We start from the raw sequence: 21,425 nt of genomic DNA on the forward strand, positions 1-21,425 counted from the left end.
GAGGCTTGGTGGGCCAGAACTCAATGGTGCGGGTGCCCGAAAGGAGGAAGGTCTCCAGTGCCTTCCTGGTGCTTTCTTGGGACAGATCCTCGGATCACAACAGGATGCCAAGAGACCTCAACCAGACGTCCAGCCACGAAGTAGCCACATGGTGCGCTTCGCGACCTTCTCCTGGCTTAGGATCTCTGTCGCCGAGGAAGTCATTTGCCGGCTAGAGACTCTCTCGAGAGGGACTCCCTTGGTAAGCTCTTCCACAGAGTGCAACGGAAGAGCTAAGCCAGACTCCTCCATAATATCAAAATACCTCCTCTGGTGGAGGTGGGAGGAGCTTGTTGTCAGTAGTGGAACAGGTGGAGGAGGCAAGCTCGGAGAACTGGCCGTCAATCCTATCCCTAGGCACTCTTTGCCCCTTGGGACCAGGGCAAAACCGCACTGGCCTTAGCGGGTTTCTGAGTGCCAAAGCCTCGATCCAGGACCGTGTCCTTGCCCTCATGAGGGGGAACCTCAGGGTCCTTGAACCCATTGAGATGCCTCATCAGAGTCAAGACCTGCCAAAAGGCATGCTCTGACTCTTACTGCTCTTCCCCTGGAGAGCTGGCAGCAAAGTCTCCCGTCCCCAAAGGCTCTACTTGGGGGGACTCTTAAGAGTCCTTCGGTTCCCTCCTAGGAGGGATAAAGGACTCCAACAACGAAGTCTGAGGGCTCTTCTCGCCCCAACACGGGACGATTCTCCTGCTCGAGGTGGGGATTCTCCCATTGGTGCGGTGGGAGAAGGCCTCACCTCGGTAGAGGAAGTGCGCTGGCGCTCGTGATGGGAAATACCCAGGGATCACGCGCCAGTGACCGTTGAAAACACTCTCACGGGCGCGCGAGCACACGGACGCACCGGCGAGACTACATAAGGTGAGCAGCAATCAGATTGACGTGCAGGAACAGAATGAAGAGCCAGTGAGAATGTAGGCACGCACGCGCGGCTGTCAGCGCGCGTATGAGATTGTTGGCACTTGAAGATCGTCGGCGCTTGTGCGCAAAAGAAGTTCGACAGCGCTTAAAGATCGACGGCGATTAAAGATCGACGGCGCTTAAAGATCCTCGGCGCTTGTGCGTCCAAGAAGATCTTTGGCGTTTGCGCGCGTAAGAGGATCGTCGGCACTTGCGCGCGTAAGAAGATCGTCGGCGCGGGAAACCATCGGAGCCTGCGTGCGGACGATCGTCGGAGCTTACGTGCCTAGGAAGTTCGTCAGCGCTAGCGCGCCAAAGAAGATCGTCTGCCAAGAAAATCGTCGGCGCTTGCGCGCATAAGAAGATCGTCGGCGCTTGCGCGCAAAAGAAGATTGTCGGCGCTTGCGTGCGTACGAAGATCGTTGGTGAGCACGAGCGCGCGCTAGGAAGAAGGGACAGCTGACAGGACGATCAGGAACTGGGACGATCAACACTGGAAGTTCTGGTGAGAGCCTGTGCGCTAACTCAGGATAGTCCCTAGAACAGGATTCCTCTGGATGAAAGTCTCAGGAACAGCAGGAACATTAGGCGAGCGCTTGCACGCAATTGCGCGCGAGCGCGCAGGAAAACATTGGTGCAGTGTGCTTTAGGGACTTACTCACAGTGTGAGAAAGCCCCTTTTGCCCCGAAGGGACCGGTGCCCGTTGGATAACGGGGTGCGTGGGCGCCCACAGCGTCAACAGCCAGCAGCCAGGAACGGAGACGGCAGGTCAGCAGGCCTAGGAGATGGCGAACAAAACTGCAGAGAGGTCCCGAACAGCAGGCTGGTCTAAACAGGAACAATCCTCCGAAGAGGTGTCTCTATGAGTGGCCTCTCTCGCGAACGAGAGAGGTGAACACTTCGTAGAAGAGACTTGAAGACACTGGTGATGGCGCCCATAGGGCCGTTGGATCAGCAAGCTGACCTATAAGGAGCAATCCTCCAAAGAGGAGTCCTTATGAGTGGCCTCCCTCGCAAACGAGAGAAGTCACAAGACTGATCCTGTAGCTGCTCAGCCCCTTGAGCATAGCTGCAGGTGCGACCGCTTAGCCCCAAGAGCATAGCCAAGTGAAGTTTACATGCGCCCGGCCTTGCAACCGCTCACCTCCTTGAGCATGGTTACAAGTGCGGTCGCTCAGCACCAAGAGCATAACCGCCCGAGGACCAGGAAAACCCATCCAGGAAATATAAAGGTATGAGAAGTTCCCCCTCTGCAGGGGAAAAAACTCACACCTGGGAAGGGAACCTCCCTCGGAAGGGAAATTACCTACCCCTGGAGGCGAACCTCCTTAGCATTCTAAGATGAACTAAAGAGCTGACATTTGTCACGGGAGAACTTCTAAGAGAAGGGAACACGTCCATGACGATGTCCTAGAGAGACGGCCACAACAGCAGACTCCCCAGGCACCAACAGGGCAGCTCTGGTTCATTGGCACACTTTAGGCAAACGAAGAAAAACTGCATCGTTAACTGGGAAAAATAAAATAAATAATTAGTTAACAGAAATTCCCCCGGGAGGAACTCCGAAGAGAAACCCCGAGGGAATAGAAAACATAAGAATTACAAATTAAGTATGCGCCCTCCTCCCGCACTGACATTCACGGGAGAAGGGGGGGGCGGAGAACTGTAACAAAAACAGAATTACAGTATAACAGAATAATAATTATGTAATTCATCTAAGAATGTTCACAAATAGTAAGAACCACTGACCCCCGAAGGGAAGTGTTCTCCACAGAATGCTGACTAGTTAAATAAAACAATTAGATTTCATTAAAAATAATTGAGACAAATAAACGGTATAGCAACCCAACCCCCACGGGAAAGAAGCTTCCGTAATAGTATGTAGTAGTAGTAAAAGGGTGAACAACCTCGAGTAGAGAGAGAGACCGTAGTCAATCTAAACTCCCACGTTCCCTTCGCAGAGAATCCAAGTTCCCCGTAGGGAAGGAGGAACAGCGGAGAAAACAGATGAATGAAGAAAGTCCAGCGATGACAATTCCCCACGGCGGCCGAATCATCGGAAGCCGAAGGAACGACCGAAGGACCAAGGGAGAGGCCGCGCCCCATGACGTGACACCGAGGTGGCCTGGTACTAAGCCGGTGACGTTGTCGTACACTACACACACAGCACAAACACTGAAAAGGAAACTTATTATATTTCTATACACAAATATATACATAAACATAAAGAATGTTTATATATATATTAAGTACAAGAAAAAGTAAGTAAAAGACAAAAAACATTGATGGCTGCCAAAGTGAGGGTGGGAGCAGACACGTCTGCCTATCACCCGAGCCAAAAGTAAAGTGAACTAGTTCACTGGTGTGTGAGGGGGGATGGGTAGCTAGCTACCCCTCCCCTACCCCCTCGCCAACTAGCGAGTTGGCGAGGGGGTAGCAAACCCTCGTTAAAATTCTAATGGCTCGCCATTTCAGCTACGCCGAAAGTAATACCCTATTTAAATAGCGTGGTTTGTATTTCGGTTATGGAACAAGTTAAAATTAGTTTATGCATGCCCTGTCCTCAGTGACATGTCCTTTTCAACAGCTGTGGAATTAAAAGCTGGTAAAACTGGCAGAACCCTTTATGTCTGACCTGGTAGGATAAAGGATGTTGTTCAAACGATTATACGATAGAGAGGAGGCCAAAATTTCACGTAGTGTTCCGTTTTATAATCAAAACCTGAAACTAAAGTTCAAAACAGGACACATAATCCCAGTTTCAGGCTCGCTAAATACCTTGCCTCTCGACAGTTGCTGGTGGCCATATTGGAAGGAAAAGGTTATTTGCAGAGACATGTTAAGATAAAGAAGAGGTTTGGTGGGAGAGGATGTCTTTGATAGAAGGCTTTGGAGTGTGCGCATCGGGCAACCGAAACCAGTTAATGTAACGATAACGGCGGGAAACAAGATGTCCTCCCTTTTCTCATGATTCTCAGAATGGCAAAAAAATCAATCTGATATATAACATATACTAAAGTTGATGCTTACAACAAATCAATGCTAGTGAAAGGTAGATTCATGAAGCAGGTCCCTACTGTTGGTGTGCCAACAACTGATAATCATCTTGAAGGGCATTTGCAGCCATCTATCAAAACAAAGTGGTATTTCTTTCATTCTTTTACTTTTCACGTAAGCCCTTCGGTCACTTTCAACCTACGTATCTGAATCTTTAGCTGTACGTACCTAAGTTTATAATTACAGTTTCCTTCAAGAACAATGCCTTTGTATGGGCCACAAGTTTTTTGTCACCAAATATAACTAATTTTCTATTAACTGTTTCACAGTAAATCAAAAATAAAATATATAATGAATTGGAATGATTTATCATCATAGCAATACCAAGATGCTTATAATTAAAGTACTGCACTAAAATATTCATACTATTTGATAATAGTATGAATACTTTTAGAAAAAGTACAGTACTACCACAAGTGCCCAGCCTCATTAAGATGTAATGTCCCTCTTCAAAGTATATACCTCTACTCGGAGGTAATTACTTAAGGGATTTTGACGAAGGAAAAATCTATTTCTGGGGAGAGACCTGTGACGCCCGGTGAAAAGGGTCCTTCTTTACACTTTTCTGATATAAACCTTCCAAATATACCAGAGAAAGATAAAAGCATGGAATGCAGAGGTTACTACCCTCGCGCGAGCACCTTGTGGGTGTCGTGAATAAAGCAGGGGCGAGTGAAAGCCACTATTCACAGGCTGTCTTCCATTTAGATAATTCCTTCATCAAAGGGAAGGGCCGTAACAGAGGCCCTAGATACCACACTTGAACCACGCCACCGACGCCTAACTCGAGCGCCCTCTAGGACATCTTTCTGTTTTGGACTTGCTCGCTTGGTCGTAATTTTTTGTGCTCTTGGTGTTTTTCCTATTTCTGAATTTAATTCATCATGACTGAAGCTACTACTTCACCTTTACCAATGTTAAGTACCATAGTTTGTTTTGACAGCTTTTTACAGTACCGGGCAGTTGTTCTTTTTCCAGTAGTGTGTTTTTAATTATAGACCGGCTTGGCCTTCCGCAGCATCGGCGGCCATTGTTGTTTTAATTTGCCTCGCTGGAATTTCACGTTAATCTTGCCCATTTGGTACTCTGTCATTTAGGTTCTTGGTTAAGTCACTTACGCCTCTTGAACCATTATCATTATCATTATTATTATTATTATTGCTTTACTATGGTATTTTTTGCTAGCAAGTCCAATCTGGATGAACGAAGATTAGCGTCCGTGGCTTTATTATAGTTTAGTACCCGCCTCGGGAAGGCGTTTGTTAATAGACTATATCTTTATATTTATTTTGTTACGCAGTTGTTATTCTTAGTTCTTAGTCTTGATTGATATTACAATTTTATTGTTATACTTATATCATATTATAGTGTGCTTTTGGTTCTTTATAGCGTAACCATGAGAGCGTGAGCATGGAGTTCTCGTTTTCTGTTGCTACAGTCACGAGTTACCCTTTCTCTCATTTTCTTTCTTAACCTCGAGTAGGAGGGGTGGATTTCCCGTTTTCCGTTTTATACGCTCACGGGTTATCCCTCCCCACTCTCCCTCTACGGGTTAATGATATTTACGTTTTATTATCATTATTATTATTATTATTGCTTTACTATGGTATTTTTTGCTAGTAAGTCCAATCTGGACGAACGAAAAATAGCGTCTGTGGCTTTATTATAGTTTAGTACCCGTCTCGGGAAGGCGTTCGTTAATAGACTATATCTTTATATTTATTTTGTTACGCAGTCGTTATTCTTAGTTCTTAGTCTTGATTGACATTACAATTTTATTGTTATACTTATATCACATTATAGTGTGCTTTTGGTTCTTTATAGTGTAACCACGAGAGCGTGAGCATGGAGTTCTCGTTTTCTGTTGCTACAGTCACGAGTTACCCTTTCTCTCGTTTTCTTTCTTAACCTAGAGTAGGAGGGGTGGATTTCCCGTTTTCTGTTTTATACGCTCACGGGTTATCCCTCCCCACTCTCCCTCTACGGGTTAATGATATTTAAGTTTTATTTTATTATGTGGTTACTGTTAATATAGCTAGCGTTATTAATAGGTCCCGTTCGTGTGTGAGTCATTATTTTGGGCCAGCTTTATGCCGCCACCCGTTCCCCTCGTAGTTCCATCCTCTCCCCACTCCGCCTTCGGAGTAGGATCTGAACGTTCATCCTCTCCGCCTTGAGTTCTACTCCGCCACAAGGGATACCCATTGAGTTTGGAACCTAGTCAGATATTATTTGGAGTGCAACCCTCTGGCAGGGCCTCATCCCCCCGGTGATCCCTTGCACTCGGACTCCGGCTTCGGCCATATTCACACGATCTTTTCATTATTAATCACAATTTAATTATTTCGGACCTTTTCACCGGACCTCCGGCTTCACCGGAGATCACCCAGATGATCAGCATTGAGGTTAACATTAACTTTCCGCTGCTGCTTATAGTTACATATTACTTGGTTACGGACCTATCACTGCATCCTCGGCTCGTCCGTGGTTCCGCAGTGTACATTAGTTTATTCTTATTTTGTATTAATATATTAATATGGAACTCTAGCTCTCAATTATGGAACCATTCTATGCACACATATTTAATGTTATCTAGACTCTTTTAGTTGATCTTATTCACCGACCAGAGTCTCAAGGAACATCCAGACTTATGTCTCCTTTCTTTTACAGAAGGTCCGCTGCGCTGCCAAGGGCTGCCCCGCTGCCTTTAATCATCCCGTGGGACATGACCTATGCCGGTCCCATGCACATTGCACCATATCCTTAACTCGGGAGCCGGGACAAGCCTCATACATGGTGTGGTTCCCGGAGTCGTGCACGCTCTGCTACGAGCTGTCCTCCCTTCTCCTGAACGATGACGTAAGTTGGTTCTAGTTTGTTCCTTTTTATCCTTTGGCGATGATTTAATTTGTTCCTTACATATGTATACATCGCTTATTGCGGAGAACGATCTTCTCCTTCATCATTAATCCCCTCACCTCTTTCAGGCTGATGATGACTCTCTCCGGGCTGCAAGAGCTGCTCTCCGTCCTTGGGTGTCAGGCTTTGGAAAGAATGCTCCGTCTGGCGCACCCTATCTCCTCGACGGAGACATAGCCTCTCGTCTGTTCCCGGGCTCTACCACTGCAGCAGTTCCGCCGGAGACAGCGGCCCCGTTAATTGAGGCGGTTAGAACAACCATCCCAACGGAAGAGGAAGCTTAATTGGCGGGGGACGTGTACTCTCTAGATTTGGACGTCGAACCCATGGATGAGCAGGTAGGTGGTGCTGAATTGGTGGATCCCCTATCATCTCTCACTCCTTCCTCTACCTCTTCCTTCCTCGGCTTTGATAAGCCTACGGCTTCTCCTCGGGATCCCTCCATCACTGTACGACCCAAGGTGAAGCCACTACGTACCTTTAAGCCTTCAGCTTTGCCATTATCTACGTCACCGGTCCCCGGACCCTCAAATGCTCCTGATGTTCCTATTACTTCACATAAAACCGTGAATGCTAAAAAGTCCGATAAGTCCAAGGCTTCGTCAGCGGGTATTGCTCAGGAACCCTCCTCCCCCGTCGACCTGATCAGGGATATTGTTAAGGAGCAGATACAACAACATTCTAGGGCAAGCCAAGGGGCTATGACGGAGCTCAAAGATATGGTGGCGAATCTGATCCGTTCAGGAACTCAGATGCCTCCTCCTTCAGCCCCAGACGCGTCGAAGTTACCTCCCTTTGATAAAAACAACCCATGGAGGTTTGCCTTGCATGCTCCATATATAGATGGTACCATAACTCTGGATAGCATAGGCACCCGCCCTCTAGAGGATCTAGAATTTTACCCTCCGGGGCTAGAATTCCCATTCAACGGCTTCGTTCGTTTGAAAGAGCATGCCTTGCTTAGATTGGACAAGGTACCGAATGAAACGGTAATATTTCCTAAAGAACAGGGCCAAGCTGTCTGGGCCAGGACTCTGTCTGAATGGGGGTGCGCTAAATCCAAGTTCACCCCACACAAAGGGGCCTACACCATTTTTACAACTGCTCCTGCTATCACCTTGCCTATTACGGATAAATTGACAGATCTCACTATTCAAGCTGTCAAAGAGGGCTCGGCCAATTACTTAAAAATAGCACAGTAGATCTACATAAGACACATTACTGGCTTGAATGACGAGTAATACCAAAGGGAGAAGTTGAAGGCACAAAGGGCTATCAATCGTGCCTCGCATGATCCCTATCAAGAGAGTACAGTCTTCTTGTCTTTTAATGAATGCGATTACTTTGTAATCGCTTCATAATGAAATATTTCAAGCAATTATTTGTTTGACAAAGGTCACATGAAATAAAAAATTAAAAAAGGAAACAAGGTGAACAGGTGTTCATTTAGTGGTAGATTTCCTAATAACAGGACTCATGATGGCAATAGGAAACCACTCATTACCTCAAGCTACAATTAAGGCTTTTGTAAAACAAGGGCCTGTGTTAGCATATGAAAAATTTCACAAATTTCTATCTACTTAAAATTACAGACTTGAACACTTATCCATTGTGCTGTATATACTAATAGGTAGCAAAAATAGGACCATCACATGATGACACAAAACAAAAAAATGACTTTAAAAAGGGAATTAGTGCATTACTTGAAGCCAAAAATAACAGATTTTCAGCAAATCACAGCATAATACAAAAGAAGCAGTATGCGTGTTTACCCTCACGTGTTGAATTAACACGAGTCCTGTTGGTGCGTTGGAGTACGGGTGACCCAGGGAGGGAGCGATGCTTGGCTGGACGGCCGCCGTTGAAAGACCCCATTATTCCAGCAAGCAAGTGCGAAGGGCTAACAGCACGTGAAGTTCCATGCACAACATCATCATCACTTCCACCAATAGTGCTGCTTGTTACTGGCCCTGTACCAATACTACCAATGCAAGAGGTGCTATGGTTATCTACACCTCTTGTCCCGACAACACCACCACCACCATCACCACTACTGTTGCCAACATCAACATTACTAAAACCATCACAACCTACAATGGAGGTAGCGTTATTTACGTCAGCATCAACTCTACCGCCATGACTACTACTACCTACAACACTGCTATGGGATGCTCCCCCCCTTCCACCACCCCCAGCACCAGCACTGCGAGCATTCTGATTAATACTAGGGTAACCACAACCAGGGGTACTGCTAGCTGAGGAGTCTAACCGAGCACTAAGGGACTTATCTCCAGTATAACTACTCATATTTATGGTGCTAAGTGCAACAACAGTCTGATTGCTCGAGGCTACGTGAAGTCTACCTGTGGTCTCCTCTCCGATAACCGACGAAGCACCGTCTGAACAAATTGGTTTTTGTTCAGCAACCATCTGTGTAAAATCATTGAAAGGGAGCATTAATTTTGGCCGGTAATATCATTCACCACAGATAATCCTATATTTCAAAGAACCAGAACATGATGATCAGCAGTATTAACCTTAAAAGAGTTCTTGTGAAGCTCAACCTATGGTTTCTGTCAGCAAATGTAGACTGTTGAAGAACAGACTGTTGGACATAATTTATACCATACTCATCATGCAGTATATACTGTATCAACATACTGTAACTTGTTCTTGTCTGTCACCAAGGAGTGTACAGTAAAAAGAAGTTATAGGTGTATGAAGCTTTAATGATTCAGCAAAGCAGAATGTTAATCTCATCTTTACGTAAAGATACTTTTCAATAATTAGAAATCAGCAACTACTTAGTACTTGTGTAAGAACTTAGACATGCATGACAGAATTCAAAGATAAAACTTCAAAATGTGCAGCTCTCTTAGTATGAAAAACCTGACAAGCAAATGTATCGTAATGAAATATTTTATCTAGATGATTTTCATAAAAATCAGTCTACAGTACAATGAAAACTCAAGCTGGATTGATTTAAGCACTTACTACTAGAGAAATGTGATATACTGATTCTTCTTAAAGTTTCGGTATACAAAAGTAAAAGAAGAAACTTGGAAAATTTTGGTAAAGAGAAACATAAGAAATCAATGTACAGTACCTTCCTCTGATCTAATGGAATGATCCTCTTCACTCGGAGTGTGATGTTATCGACATCTCCGCTTATGCTACTGGACGAAAACAATTTTGCTGCTTGCTGGCTGGAACTCAGGTACGTTCCATTGACAGCTAGCAACACATCATTTTTGCGCAGCCCAGCTGCGTACGCAGGCGATGACTGCTGAACAGATTCCACCATCTGCAAGGCATTTAGGCTATGTATCAACAGCTGAAATCATTCCGTTTTTTCCAGACTTAGTAAGTATAGGATTGCAGGTCCACCATATTTTCATGTAAATTTATTAACTTGTAAAGAAGAATACTTCTCGATTATTTTCAATCTTAATCGGTTTACACAACTTATCTCTTAGTAGCTATTTAGGGGAGAGGTAATTGTTATTAAGAGAAGAGACTCTGCAAGCATGACACGAAGGCAAAAGATCTCATCCTTGAGACTGACTTTTAATCTACATGTTTGTTGGACTCGGACGTTCAGCCTAAACGGGATAATAAAACAAACCTGGGTTCCCTCTTCAGCATTATGCAACAGGATGCCAGCTGATGCTCCGTGTGGACGCTTCAAAGTGATGTCCTGAACAATATACATGCCTGCTGGCTTCTCGACTGCACAAATAATAGGAACTTCGCTCAACATCACAGTACAGAACATGATCTCATCAACTAGAGATGACTGTAAAATAAAAAACAAATACATTCTGATTAAAACACCTAAAATTTACTTCTCTTTAGTAATATGGGTCAAATGCACAAGCTATAAATAGTTTCCTATTAGAAACTGACCCTTATTTTCCTTAACACTATTCTATCTTATTTTTCTTCCTCTTTTTTTTTTTTTTTTTTTTTTTTTTTTTGAAGCACTTATAGTTCATTTATGGAATACCTATTTTAATGTAGCTACAGTTCTTAAAATATCTTATCTTAATTGTTCATTACTACTTTTGTAGTTTATTTCCTTGTTTCCTTTCCTCACAGTGCAATTTTTCCTTATTAGAACCCTTGGGCTTATAGCATCTAACATTTCCAACTAGGGTTGTAGCTTATCTAATAATAATAATAATAATAATAATAATAATAATAATAATAATAATAATAATAATAATAATAATAATAATAATAATACCTGCAGTCTGCTGCACCTGACAACTTCTCCAGTCAGTCTTCCAGGGGGGACGGAACAACCTTCTTCGTTGGCTGGATGCTGTGGCCTTTTGACAAGCGGTGGACCCCGCAACTTGAAATAAGGCAGTGTGTGCTTGCGTTTCAAGACACCTCGTAGTTGGGATATTATAATGGCATTGAAACGTGGAATATGTAAACCTAAACTTGAATATACCTCAAATTCTACCTGAAATATAAAGGAAAAATGTTATTTTGATAATAAAATAAACTTTTGAATATACTTACCCGGTGATTATAATAGCTGCAGCTCTGCTGCTCGACAGAAAACTCTACGGAAAAAATCCGCCAGCGATCGCTATGCAGGTAGGGGGTGTACTTCAACAGCGCCATCTGTCGTCCAGATACCCAGTACTCATTGTAAACAAAGAACTCAATTTTCTCCTCGGTCCACTGCGTCTCTATTGGGGAGGAAGGGAGGGTCCTTTAATTTATAATCACCGGGTAAGTATATTCAAAAATTTATTTTATTATCAAAATAACATTTTTCAATATTTAACTTAGCCGGTGATTATAATAGCTGATTCACACCCAGGGGGGTGGGTAGAGACCAGCAATAAATGTTTAATTATTATGAGCTAAGGATTTTTTATTTCATTTTAGAAGTTATCAAAATAACAAAAACAAAATAAATAGGTACCTGGTAAGGAAGTCGACTTGAACAATTACTCTGCCTTTTTAAGTACGTCTTCCTTACGGAGCCTCGCGATCCTCTTAGGATGCTGAGCGACCCCTAGGATCTGAAGTATGAAGGGTTGCAACCCATACCACAGGACCTCATCAAAACCTCTAATCTAGGCGCTTCTCAAGAAAAGAATTTGACCACCCGCCAAATCAACCAGGATGCGAAAGGCTTCTTAGCCTTCCGGACAACCCAAAAACAACAATAAAAACATTTCAAGAGAAAGATTAAAAAGGTTATGGAATTAGGGGATTGTAGTGGTTGAGCCCTCACCCACTACTGCACTCGCTGCTACGAATGGTCCCAGAGTGTAGCAGTTCTCGTAAAGAGACTGGACATCCTTATGATAAAAAGACGCGAACACTGACTTGCTTCTCCAATAGGTTGCGTCCATTATACTTCGCAGAGATCTATTTTGTTTAAAGGCCACTGAAGTTGCGACAGCTCTAACTTCATGTGTCCTTACCTTCAGCAAAGCTTGGTCTTCCTCACTCAGATGTGAATGAGCTTCTCGTATTAACAGTCTGATAAAATAGGATAAAGCATTCTTTGACATAGGCAAAGATGGTTTCTTAACTGAACACCATAAAGCTTCTGACTGTCCTCGTAAAGGTTTAGTTCGTCTTAAATAGAACTTAAGAGCTCTCACAGGGCATAAGACTCTTTCTAGTTCATTTCCAACCATATTCGATAGGCTTGGAATATCGAACGATTTCGGCCAAGGACGAGAAGGTAGCTCGTTTTTGGCTAGAAAACCAAGTTGTAGAGAACATGTAGCCGTTTCAGATGAAAATCCGATGTTCCTGCTGAAGGCGTGAATCTCACTTACTCTTTTAGCTGTGGCTAAGCAAACCAGGAAAAGTGTCTTTAAAGTGAGATCTTTAAAGGAGGCTGATTGTAGCGGCTCGAACCTTTCTGACATGAGGAATCTTAGTACCACGTCTAAATTCCAACCAGGTGTGGCCAAACGACGATCCTTCGTGGTCTCAAAAGACTTAAGGAGGTCCTGTAGATCTTTGTTGTTGGAAAGATCTAAGCCTCTGTGACGGAAGACTGATGCCAACATGCTTCTGTAACCCTTGATAGTGGGAGCTGAAAGAGATCGTTCTTTCCTCAGGTATAAAAGGAAGTCAGCTATTTGAGTTACAGAGGTACTGGTCGAGGATACGGATACTGACTTGCACCAGTTTCGGAAGACTTCCCACTTCGATTGGTAGACTCTAAGGGTGGATGTCCTCCTTGCTCTAGCAATCGCCCTGGCTGCCTCCTTCGAAAAGCCTCTAGCTCTCGAGAGTCTTTCGATAGTCTGAAGGCAGTCAGACGAAGAGCGTGGAGGCCTTGGTGTACCTTCTTTACGTGTGGCTGACGTAGAAGGTTCACCCTTAGAGGAAGAGTTCTGGGAACGTCCACTAGCCATCGAAGTACCTCGGTGAACCATTCTCTCGCGGGCCAGAGGGGAGCAACTAACGTCAACCTTGTCCCTTCATGAGAGGCGAACTTCTGCAGTACCTTGTTGACAATCTTGAACGGGGGGAATGCATATAGGTCTAGATGTGACCAATCTAGGAGAAAGGCATCTATATGAACTGCTGCTGGGTCCGGGATTGGTGAGCAATATATTGGGAGCCTCTTGGTCATCGAGGTTGCGAAGAGATCTATGGTTGGCTGGCCCCATGTGGCCCAAAGTCTCTTGCACACATCCTTGTGTAGGGTCCATTCTGTTGGAATGATTTGTCCCTTCCGACTGAGGCAATCTGCCATGACATTCAAGTTGCCTTGGATGAACCTCGTTACTAGTGAAATGTTTAGACCTTTTGACCTGGTGAGGAGGTCCCTTGCGATCTCGTACAACGTCATAGAGTGGGTCCCTCCTTGCTTGGAGATGTACGCCAAAGCCGTGGTGTTGTCCGAGTTCACCTCCACCACTTTGCCTTGAAGGAGAGACTTGAAGCTTTTCAAGGCCAGATGAACTGCCAGTAGCTCCTTGCAGGTGATATGCATTGTCCTTTGACTCGAGTTCCAGGTTCCCGAGCATTCCCGACCGTCCAATGTCGCGCCCCAGCCTGTGTCCGATGCGTCCGAGAAGAGAACGTGGTTGGGAGTCTGAACAGCCAGGGGCAGACCCTCTCTGAGGCTGATACTGTCCTTCCACCAAGTCAGGGAAGACTTCATCTTCTCGGGAATGGGGATCGAGACCGCTTCTAGCGTCTTGTCCTTTTTCCAGTAAACAGCTAGGTGATATTGAAGAGGACGGAGGTGTAGTCTTCCTAACGATACAAACTGTTCCAGGGATGATAGTGTCCCTATCAGACTCATCCACTGCCTGACTGAACATCGTTCCTTCTTCAGCATGTTCTGGATGCATAACAGGGCTTGACTTGTTCTGGGGGCCGACGGAAAAGCCCGAAAAGCTAGACTGTGAATCTCCATCCCTAAATACACAATAGTTTGGGATGGGACCACTTGAGACTTTTCCATATTGACAAGGAGACCCAATTCCTTGGTCAGATCTAGAGTCCACTTTAGATCCTTCAGACAGCGACGACTGGAAGAAGCTCTTAGAAGCCAGTCGTCCAAATAGAGGGAGGCTTGGATGTCCGCTAAATGAAGGAATTTGGCTACATTCCTCATCAGCCTCGTAAACACAAGAGGAGCTGTGCTTAGGCCAAAGCACAGGGCTTGAAACTGGTAGACAACCTTTTCGTAAACAAACCTCAGAAAAGGTTGGGAGTCTGGGTGGATGGGGACGTGGAAGTATGCGTCCCTTAGGTCTAAAGAGACCATCCAGTCTTCCCTTCTGACCGCTGCTAGAACGGACTTTGTGGTCTCCATGGAGAACGTCTGCTTTGTGACAAAGACATTCAGCGCACTGACGTCTAGCACCGGCCTCCACCCTCCTGTCTTCTTTGCCACTAAGAAGAGATGGTTGTAGAAGCCCGGGGTTTGATGGTCCAGGACTTTGACTACCACTCCCTTTTCTAGTAAGAGAGACACTTCCTGTTTCAATGCTCGTCTCTTGTCTTCCTCTCTGTACCTGGGAGAGAGATCGATGGGAGACGTTGCTAGAGGGGGTTTTCGTACAAACGGGATCTTGTACCCCTCTCTAAGCAACTTCACAGATTGTGCATCTGCGCCTCTCTTCTCCCAGGTCTGCCAGAAGTTCTTGAGTCTGGCTCCCACTGCTGTCTGAAAAAGGTGGCAGTCAGACTCTGCCTTTAAAGGACTTGGTTCCTTTCTTCTTCCCACGTCTCCCTTCGGCACGAGCACCTCCTCTGCTGGAGGCTCTGCCACGAAAGGGCGGAATAAATCGGGACGCTGGAGTGTCCATCCTTGGTCTAGCTGACAAGGTAGGCAAAGGGGTGGCTTTGCGAGCAGAGGACGCAACCAGATCATGAGTGTCCTTCTGTATCAAAGAAGCAGCAATCTCCTTAATCAAGTCCTCTGGAAAGAGGCACTTAGAAAGAGGAGCAAACAGAAGTTCGGATCTTTGGCAAGGTGTAACTCCAGCTGACAGGAAAGAGCAAAGGTTCTCACGCTTCTTGAGGACTCCTGACACGAATGATGCAGCAAGCTCAGAAGACCCGTCACGTACTGCCTTGTCCATGCAGGACATGATGAGCAAAGAAGTCTCCTTCTCTGTCGGAGAGATCTTCCTGCTTAGAGCTCCCAGACACCAGTCTAAAAAGTTGAAGACCTCGAAGGCTCTAAATATCCCTTTCAACAGGTGGTCTAGGTCCGAAGATGACCAACATATCTTAGAGCGTCTCATGGCTAGCCTGCGGGGAGAGTCTACAAGACTTGAGAAGTCGCCCTGGGCAGAGGCAGGAACTCCCAAGCCGAGAACTTCTCCCGTGGCATACCAGACGCTCGATCTGGAAGAGAGTCTAGCAGGGGGAAACGTAAAGGCTGTCTTCCCTAGACTCTTTTTGGACTGCATCCATTATCCTATCACTCGTAAAGCTCTCTTGGACGAGCGTGCGAGGACGAGTCTAGTAAAGGCAGGCGAGGATGACGGCGTACCTAAGACAAACTCTGACGGAGGAGAGCGCGGAGCCACAGACACAAACTTGTCCGGAAACATCTCTTTGAACAGAGCTAGAACTTTTCTAAAGTCCAAAGAGGGTTGCGTGGACTTAGGCTCGTCAAGGTCCGAATGTGGTTCATCAACGTGTGCAGCACCATCATCATCAGAAAGTCCATCATCCGAGTATTGAGGAGGAAGCGGCAATGGAGTAGGTAACGGCTGGTTAGCTGAGTCCGGTCGCACGGGTGCACGCGTGACTGAACCGGACGCAACGTCATGGAACTGTTGCCCAGTCTGTGAGCTGGCAACAACCATAGCAGCGCGGGGACGCACAGCGTCTACTCCAGACTGTCTAGTCTGATGTGGGTGAGCAGTGGCAACCACACTGGGTTGCGGAGGTTGACGCACCGCGTCAAAACAAAACAACTCTGACGGTTGTTGTACCTCGCGAACGTCAACGGAAGGCTCCGTGCGTCGCTGAACGTCAACATGCGGCTGGCAGGGCACACTGGAACGCATGGGTGGCGGGACCCTCTCAGCTGGAGTGCGCAAGGAGGTTACCTCAGCGTCCACAGGACGCACAACCGAGTGTGTGGTTGGTTGTAGGCAAGAGGCTGGTGCAGCAGCAACCTTCTCCGCACGAAAGTCCTGCATCAGAGACGTTAATTGGGACTGCATGGTCTGCAGCAAAGACCACTTAGGGTCTGCAGGAGCAGGTGCGGCGACAGACGGTGTAACTGCCTGAGGCGGTACCGCTTTACCTCTCTTAGGAGGTGAGCAGTCATCGGAAGACTGCAGCGAGTCCGAACTGACCCAGTGGCTACAGCTGGGCCGTTGGACTTGCGCGGAAGGGACCGACTTGCGCTTTAACGGTCATGAGACCTTGGTCCATGGTTTCTTGCGAGAAACCTCTTCCGCAGACGAGGTATAAATGGGCTCTCTCGTCTTTGTGTGGCAGGGGCGATCTTGGGTAGATACGCCCGAAACCACGGAGGGAACGTCTGTTCGCTGATTAAAGCCTCTCGAACCCATTGGTCGTACGACATTGCTTCTCCCCTGGACTTGGGAGCTTGCAAGAGGTCCCGGACTAGGAGGACGACAGGCACGAACAGACGAACCCTCAAGCGCAACACTATCCACAACACTATCACTCACTTTATCACTTCCCACTGCACTTTTACACTTCAGCTCCTTGACGTCCGCCATGAGCTGGTTACGGTCACTAGCCAGGGACTCAACTCTCTCACCCAGAGCTTGGATGGCACGCATCATATCAGCCATCGAAGGTTCCTGAGTGCCAGAAGGGGGATTAGGAGCAACCACTACAGGGGAAGGAATAGGTTGTGGGGCATGAGGAGAGGAAAATTCAACAGAACGAGAGGAACTTCTGACTCTATCTCTCTCTAGCCTACGTGTATATTTTTGGAATTCGATAAAATCGAATTCCGAAATCCCAACGCAATCCTCACATCGATCTTCCAATTGACAGGTTTTATCCCGACAATTGGAACAAACAGTGTGAGGATCGATAGAGGCCTTCGGAAGACGCCTTAAACAGTCCCTAGCATTACACTTCCTGAATTTTGGGACTTGAGAAGGGTCAGCCATTTTGAATTGGTCAAAGGGGAATTCAAAAACTATCCAAAGTCATCAACAAATAATCCGATATCAAAAAAAGAATGCAAGGATTTATTGAAGAGAAAGCCTGCACAGCGAAAGCTCAAAACTAGAATAGTGTACTTCACCAAATAGTTGTGAAAACAAATCCAGTTAGCAACAGCGAATTAGTAGGTCTTGCCGGTAGCACGACAGAGAGAAAATTGAGTTCTTTGTTTACAATGAGTACTGGGTATCTGGACGACAGATGGCGCTGTTGAAGTACACCCCCTACCTGCATAGCGATCGCTGGCGGATTTTTTCCGTAGAGTTTTCTGTCGAGCAGCAGAGCTGCAGCTATTATAATCACCGGCTAAGTTAAATATTGAAAATTATATATTTCCAAACTGTGTTTTGACAATACAAACCATGGCCTTAACCTCAATATGAAAAATTCGGAGATAATTTGTATTTTTCCTAACTATACAAACCTTAGCTATTTAATATGGGTAATTACTTTCGGCGTAGCTGAAATGACGAGCCATTAGAATTTTAACGAGGGTTTACTAACCCCATCGCTAGTTAGCGGGGGGGTAGGGAGGGATAGCTTGCTACCCCCCCCCCCACACACCTGTGTGATGAGCTCACTTTGCTTAGAGGTAGGACTTCACGGGGGACAGGGCTGGCGGGCAAGTTTGATTAAATAGCTAAGGTTTGTATAGTTAGGAAAAATACAAATTATCTCCAAATTTGTCATTTGTTCCGTAACTGAAATACAAACCACGCTATTTAATATGGGTGACTCAACCCTTAGGAAGGGTGGAAAAGTCCCAGCCATACTGGCTCTTGGCTTTGCCCAGGGACTCATTATCTGAATGTGTCAGTACTCAACAATAAAGAGTCCCTGCACCTCGCTCACACCTTGCTACACAAGGGCTGCAACCTACATAAGCTGTGTGTGAAAGATTATGTGCGACTCGTCCTAGGAAGTTGACCTGAAGCTCTTTAGATAAAAAACTTTAGGCTAGGACTTGCCCAATACCACCTCGTCAGGGTATGGGGACATGACAGTATTAACTTAATACTAGGAACACAAGGAAGCATGGTTTACTTGAAGTGGTTTGAGGTCAGCTATGCAGAGAACCCAGGATGCTGCTTTCTCCAAGGAAGGAGAGGATGAAGAAAAGAATAAGGGCCAGACATATCTCTTCATTCATGCAGACTAAAACCGGGTAACAATGCCCTCAACCCTCTGCTACCTGTCCATTAAGGAGCCTGAGGTTAGACCAGCTGTTGTGCAGCCACCACAGGGCCGATAGAGAACGTATCGAGCCTCCTGTGTGTCACGTCTTGCAGGTAGTGGGCTGTGAAGGTCGTCTGACGCTTCCACACCCCTGCTTGTAGAACCTGCGTCACTGAGAAGTTCTTCTTGAAGGTCAGGGACGTAGCTACACCACTGACATTATGCACTCTAAGGCGACATGACGGAGGAGGGTCAGGATTCAGGGAGAGATGGATCACCCTACGAATCCATGCCGAGATGGTATTCTTGGTGACCCTCCTCTTTGTTCTCCCAGTGCTCACAAACAAAGCTTGCACTTGGGGACGAATGCAGACGTTCTTTCAAATATAACCTCAGACTCCTTACTGGACACAGTAGGAGATGGTCTGGGTCATCTGTTACAGAACGAAGACTTGAAATCCAGAAAGATTTGAATCGAGGGTCCAGCACTCCCGGATTCTGTGTCTTAGCCACAAACTCAGAGACAAATCTGAACGTTATCACCCCTCATCCCCTTGCATGGGCGATGTCATACGAGAGACCATGAAGTTCACTGACTCGCTTAGCTGAGGCCAAAACTAGTAGGAACACCGCCTTCCAAGTTAGGTGGCGATTTGAAGCCTGGCGAAATGGTTCGTAGGGAGGAGGCCTGAGAATTCGAACCATGTTCCCTGGAGGAGGTCTCACTTCCGACTGAGGGCAGGTAAGATCGTATCTTCGTATGAGTAGGGAAAGTACCAGCGAGGAAGAAATGTCCGCTCTTTTGAGCCTGAAGGCTAGACTTAAGGCTGAGCGATAGCCTTTCATTGCCGAGAGTGAAAGGCGCATTCTTCCCGCAAATAAACGAAGAACTCCGCTCTTGCTGGAATAGTGGTATCGAGTGGAGAGATACCCCTTCACGATTCCAACCACAGAAAATTCGCCTCTTTGCCTGGTAGGCCCCTGCGGATGACCTGCGCAGGTGTCCAGATATCCTGTTCGCAACTTGTTGCGACAATCCTCTCTTAGTGAGGAGATGCTGGATAGTCTCCAGGCGTTAAGTTGAAGCGAAGCTATAGCTTTGTGAAAGATGTTGGCATGTGGTTGTTTGAGTAGCTTGTGTCGCAGAGGGAGTTCTCCCGGAAGTTCCATTAAGAGCTGCGGAAGGTACGGATATCATTCTGCGTGATGCCATAGCGTAGCTGTAAAGGGTCATCGAGCGATTGACCGATATTCTGGTCTTGTTGAGCACGCTCCTCATAAGACAGAATGAGGGAAAAGCGCACACGTCGGTGCTATCCCACCGTTGTAGGAAGGCATGGGGGCAATACAGCCAGAGCTTGAAGTTCAGCGCTGTAGCAAACCAATCCACAGTCGGGTAACCCCACAAAGTCAGGACTTTGTTAGCCACTGGATGATCCAAGGACCACTCGGTACTCATTATCTGAGATGCTCTGCTCCAACTGTCGGCGAGCACATTCCCTTTGTCTGGAATGAAGCGAGTGGACTTCGGTCTATCTCAGTACAGTATCTCTACTGAGAGATGGGATAGCTGCTTTGAAAAGGTACCTCCTTGCTTGTTGATGTAAGCCATTACAGACAGTCTCCAACTTACGAACACAATAGGGACCGAGAGTCTGTTCGTAAGTCGTATTGTTCGTAAGTCGTTAGTGTTAAATTTTGGTCTGGAGTAAGCGTAACCTAACTCAGATGTCTACGATTTTCAGCAGTAGAAGTCAACAAATAGCCCCATTTCATATAAAATATGTTATTACAAATATTTTACTTTATCATATTACAGTAGTCTGTATAATACTGTAAAGTTCAGTACAGTATGTTGTTTTATTATCCTGTACTGCACACTACATAATGGAAACTTGCACAAACAATCGGCCATACATATGCACTGCATTTCTGAATCAGCTGACTTTAAGTAAAATCGTAGTAAATATAGTGTACTGTACATTTAGTACAGTACTGTACATTAATTCCTTTTTAAATAAATGTACTGAAAGATATTTTATTGTTCCATTACCCAATTTTTTTGCTAGAAACTTACGTAAACAAGCGGCCATTTGCATTATGTACTGTACTGTAACGTTTACCTTTTCACGCTTATCAAATCAGCTGACTTGTACCGTACTGTATTTACTGTATGTAACAGTACTGTGCATTTAACTGCTTCATGGTTGTTTTGGTATTGTTAAATAAAATGCAGAAGGTTAGTTTACTGAATTGTTTTATTTCAATTTTGACCGACGGAATCATTCTTTGTAGAGTATACGTCACGTATCTTGTGACGTCATGTATTTGGCGGAAGCGCGCTGACAAACCGAATGATTTCCTTTCATTATGTTGCCGAGTAATCTTATTACAGCATTCCCATAATCGAAACACCGAGTAACGATATCAAGTGTTTTAGTGGTCTGTATCATTAGTTATGAGATTAGTACAACTTACCGTAAAGTTAAGAAAAAAAAAGTCTGATGACGTTATATTTCTTCTGGCGGAAGGTGAGAGGCAAATCAAGTGATTTTCTTCCGATTCGTTACTATTCCCATAATCGAAACATCGAATAAGGATATAAAGAATTTTTTAATAATTTTCAAAGAAATATGAAGATTTAACTGCATTAAAAATC

At 45.5% G+C, this 21,425-nt stretch overlaps 1 protein-coding gene across 4 annotated transcripts in view; it reads right to left on the reverse strand.

Annotated features, from left to right (window-relative positions):
* LOC137632989 (PDZ domain-containing protein 8-like) overlaps positions 1-21,425 on the reverse strand; it is a 454,088-nt gene that overhangs the window by 187,275 nt on the left and 245,388 nt on the right. For 2 of the 4 annotated variants that reach the window (XM_068365144.1, XM_068365141.1), the window contains exons 6-9: positions 11,166-11,390; positions 10,545-10,715; positions 10,026-10,223; positions 9,223-9,349 (exon numbers count right to left, since the gene is read on the reverse strand). In XM_068365144.1, coding sequence (XP_068221245.1) covers positions 9,223-9,349; positions 10,026-10,223; positions 10,545-10,715; positions 11,166-11,390 — 721 coding nt within the window. Of the gene's footprint in view, positions 1-8,691; positions 9,350-10,025; positions 10,224-10,544; positions 10,716-11,165; positions 11,391-21,425 lie in introns of all 4 variants that reach the window. The other 2 variants (XM_068365143.1, XM_068365140.1) reach the window with 2 other exon arrangements.

Source organism: Palaemon carinicauda, chromosome 42 (genome assembly GCF_036898095.1).
Source record: "Palaemon carinicauda isolate YSFRI2023 chromosome 42, ASM3689809v2, whole genome shotgun sequence".
Taxonomy (NCBI): Eukaryota; Metazoa; Arthropoda; class Malacostraca; order Decapoda; family Palaemonidae; genus Palaemon; species Palaemon carinicauda.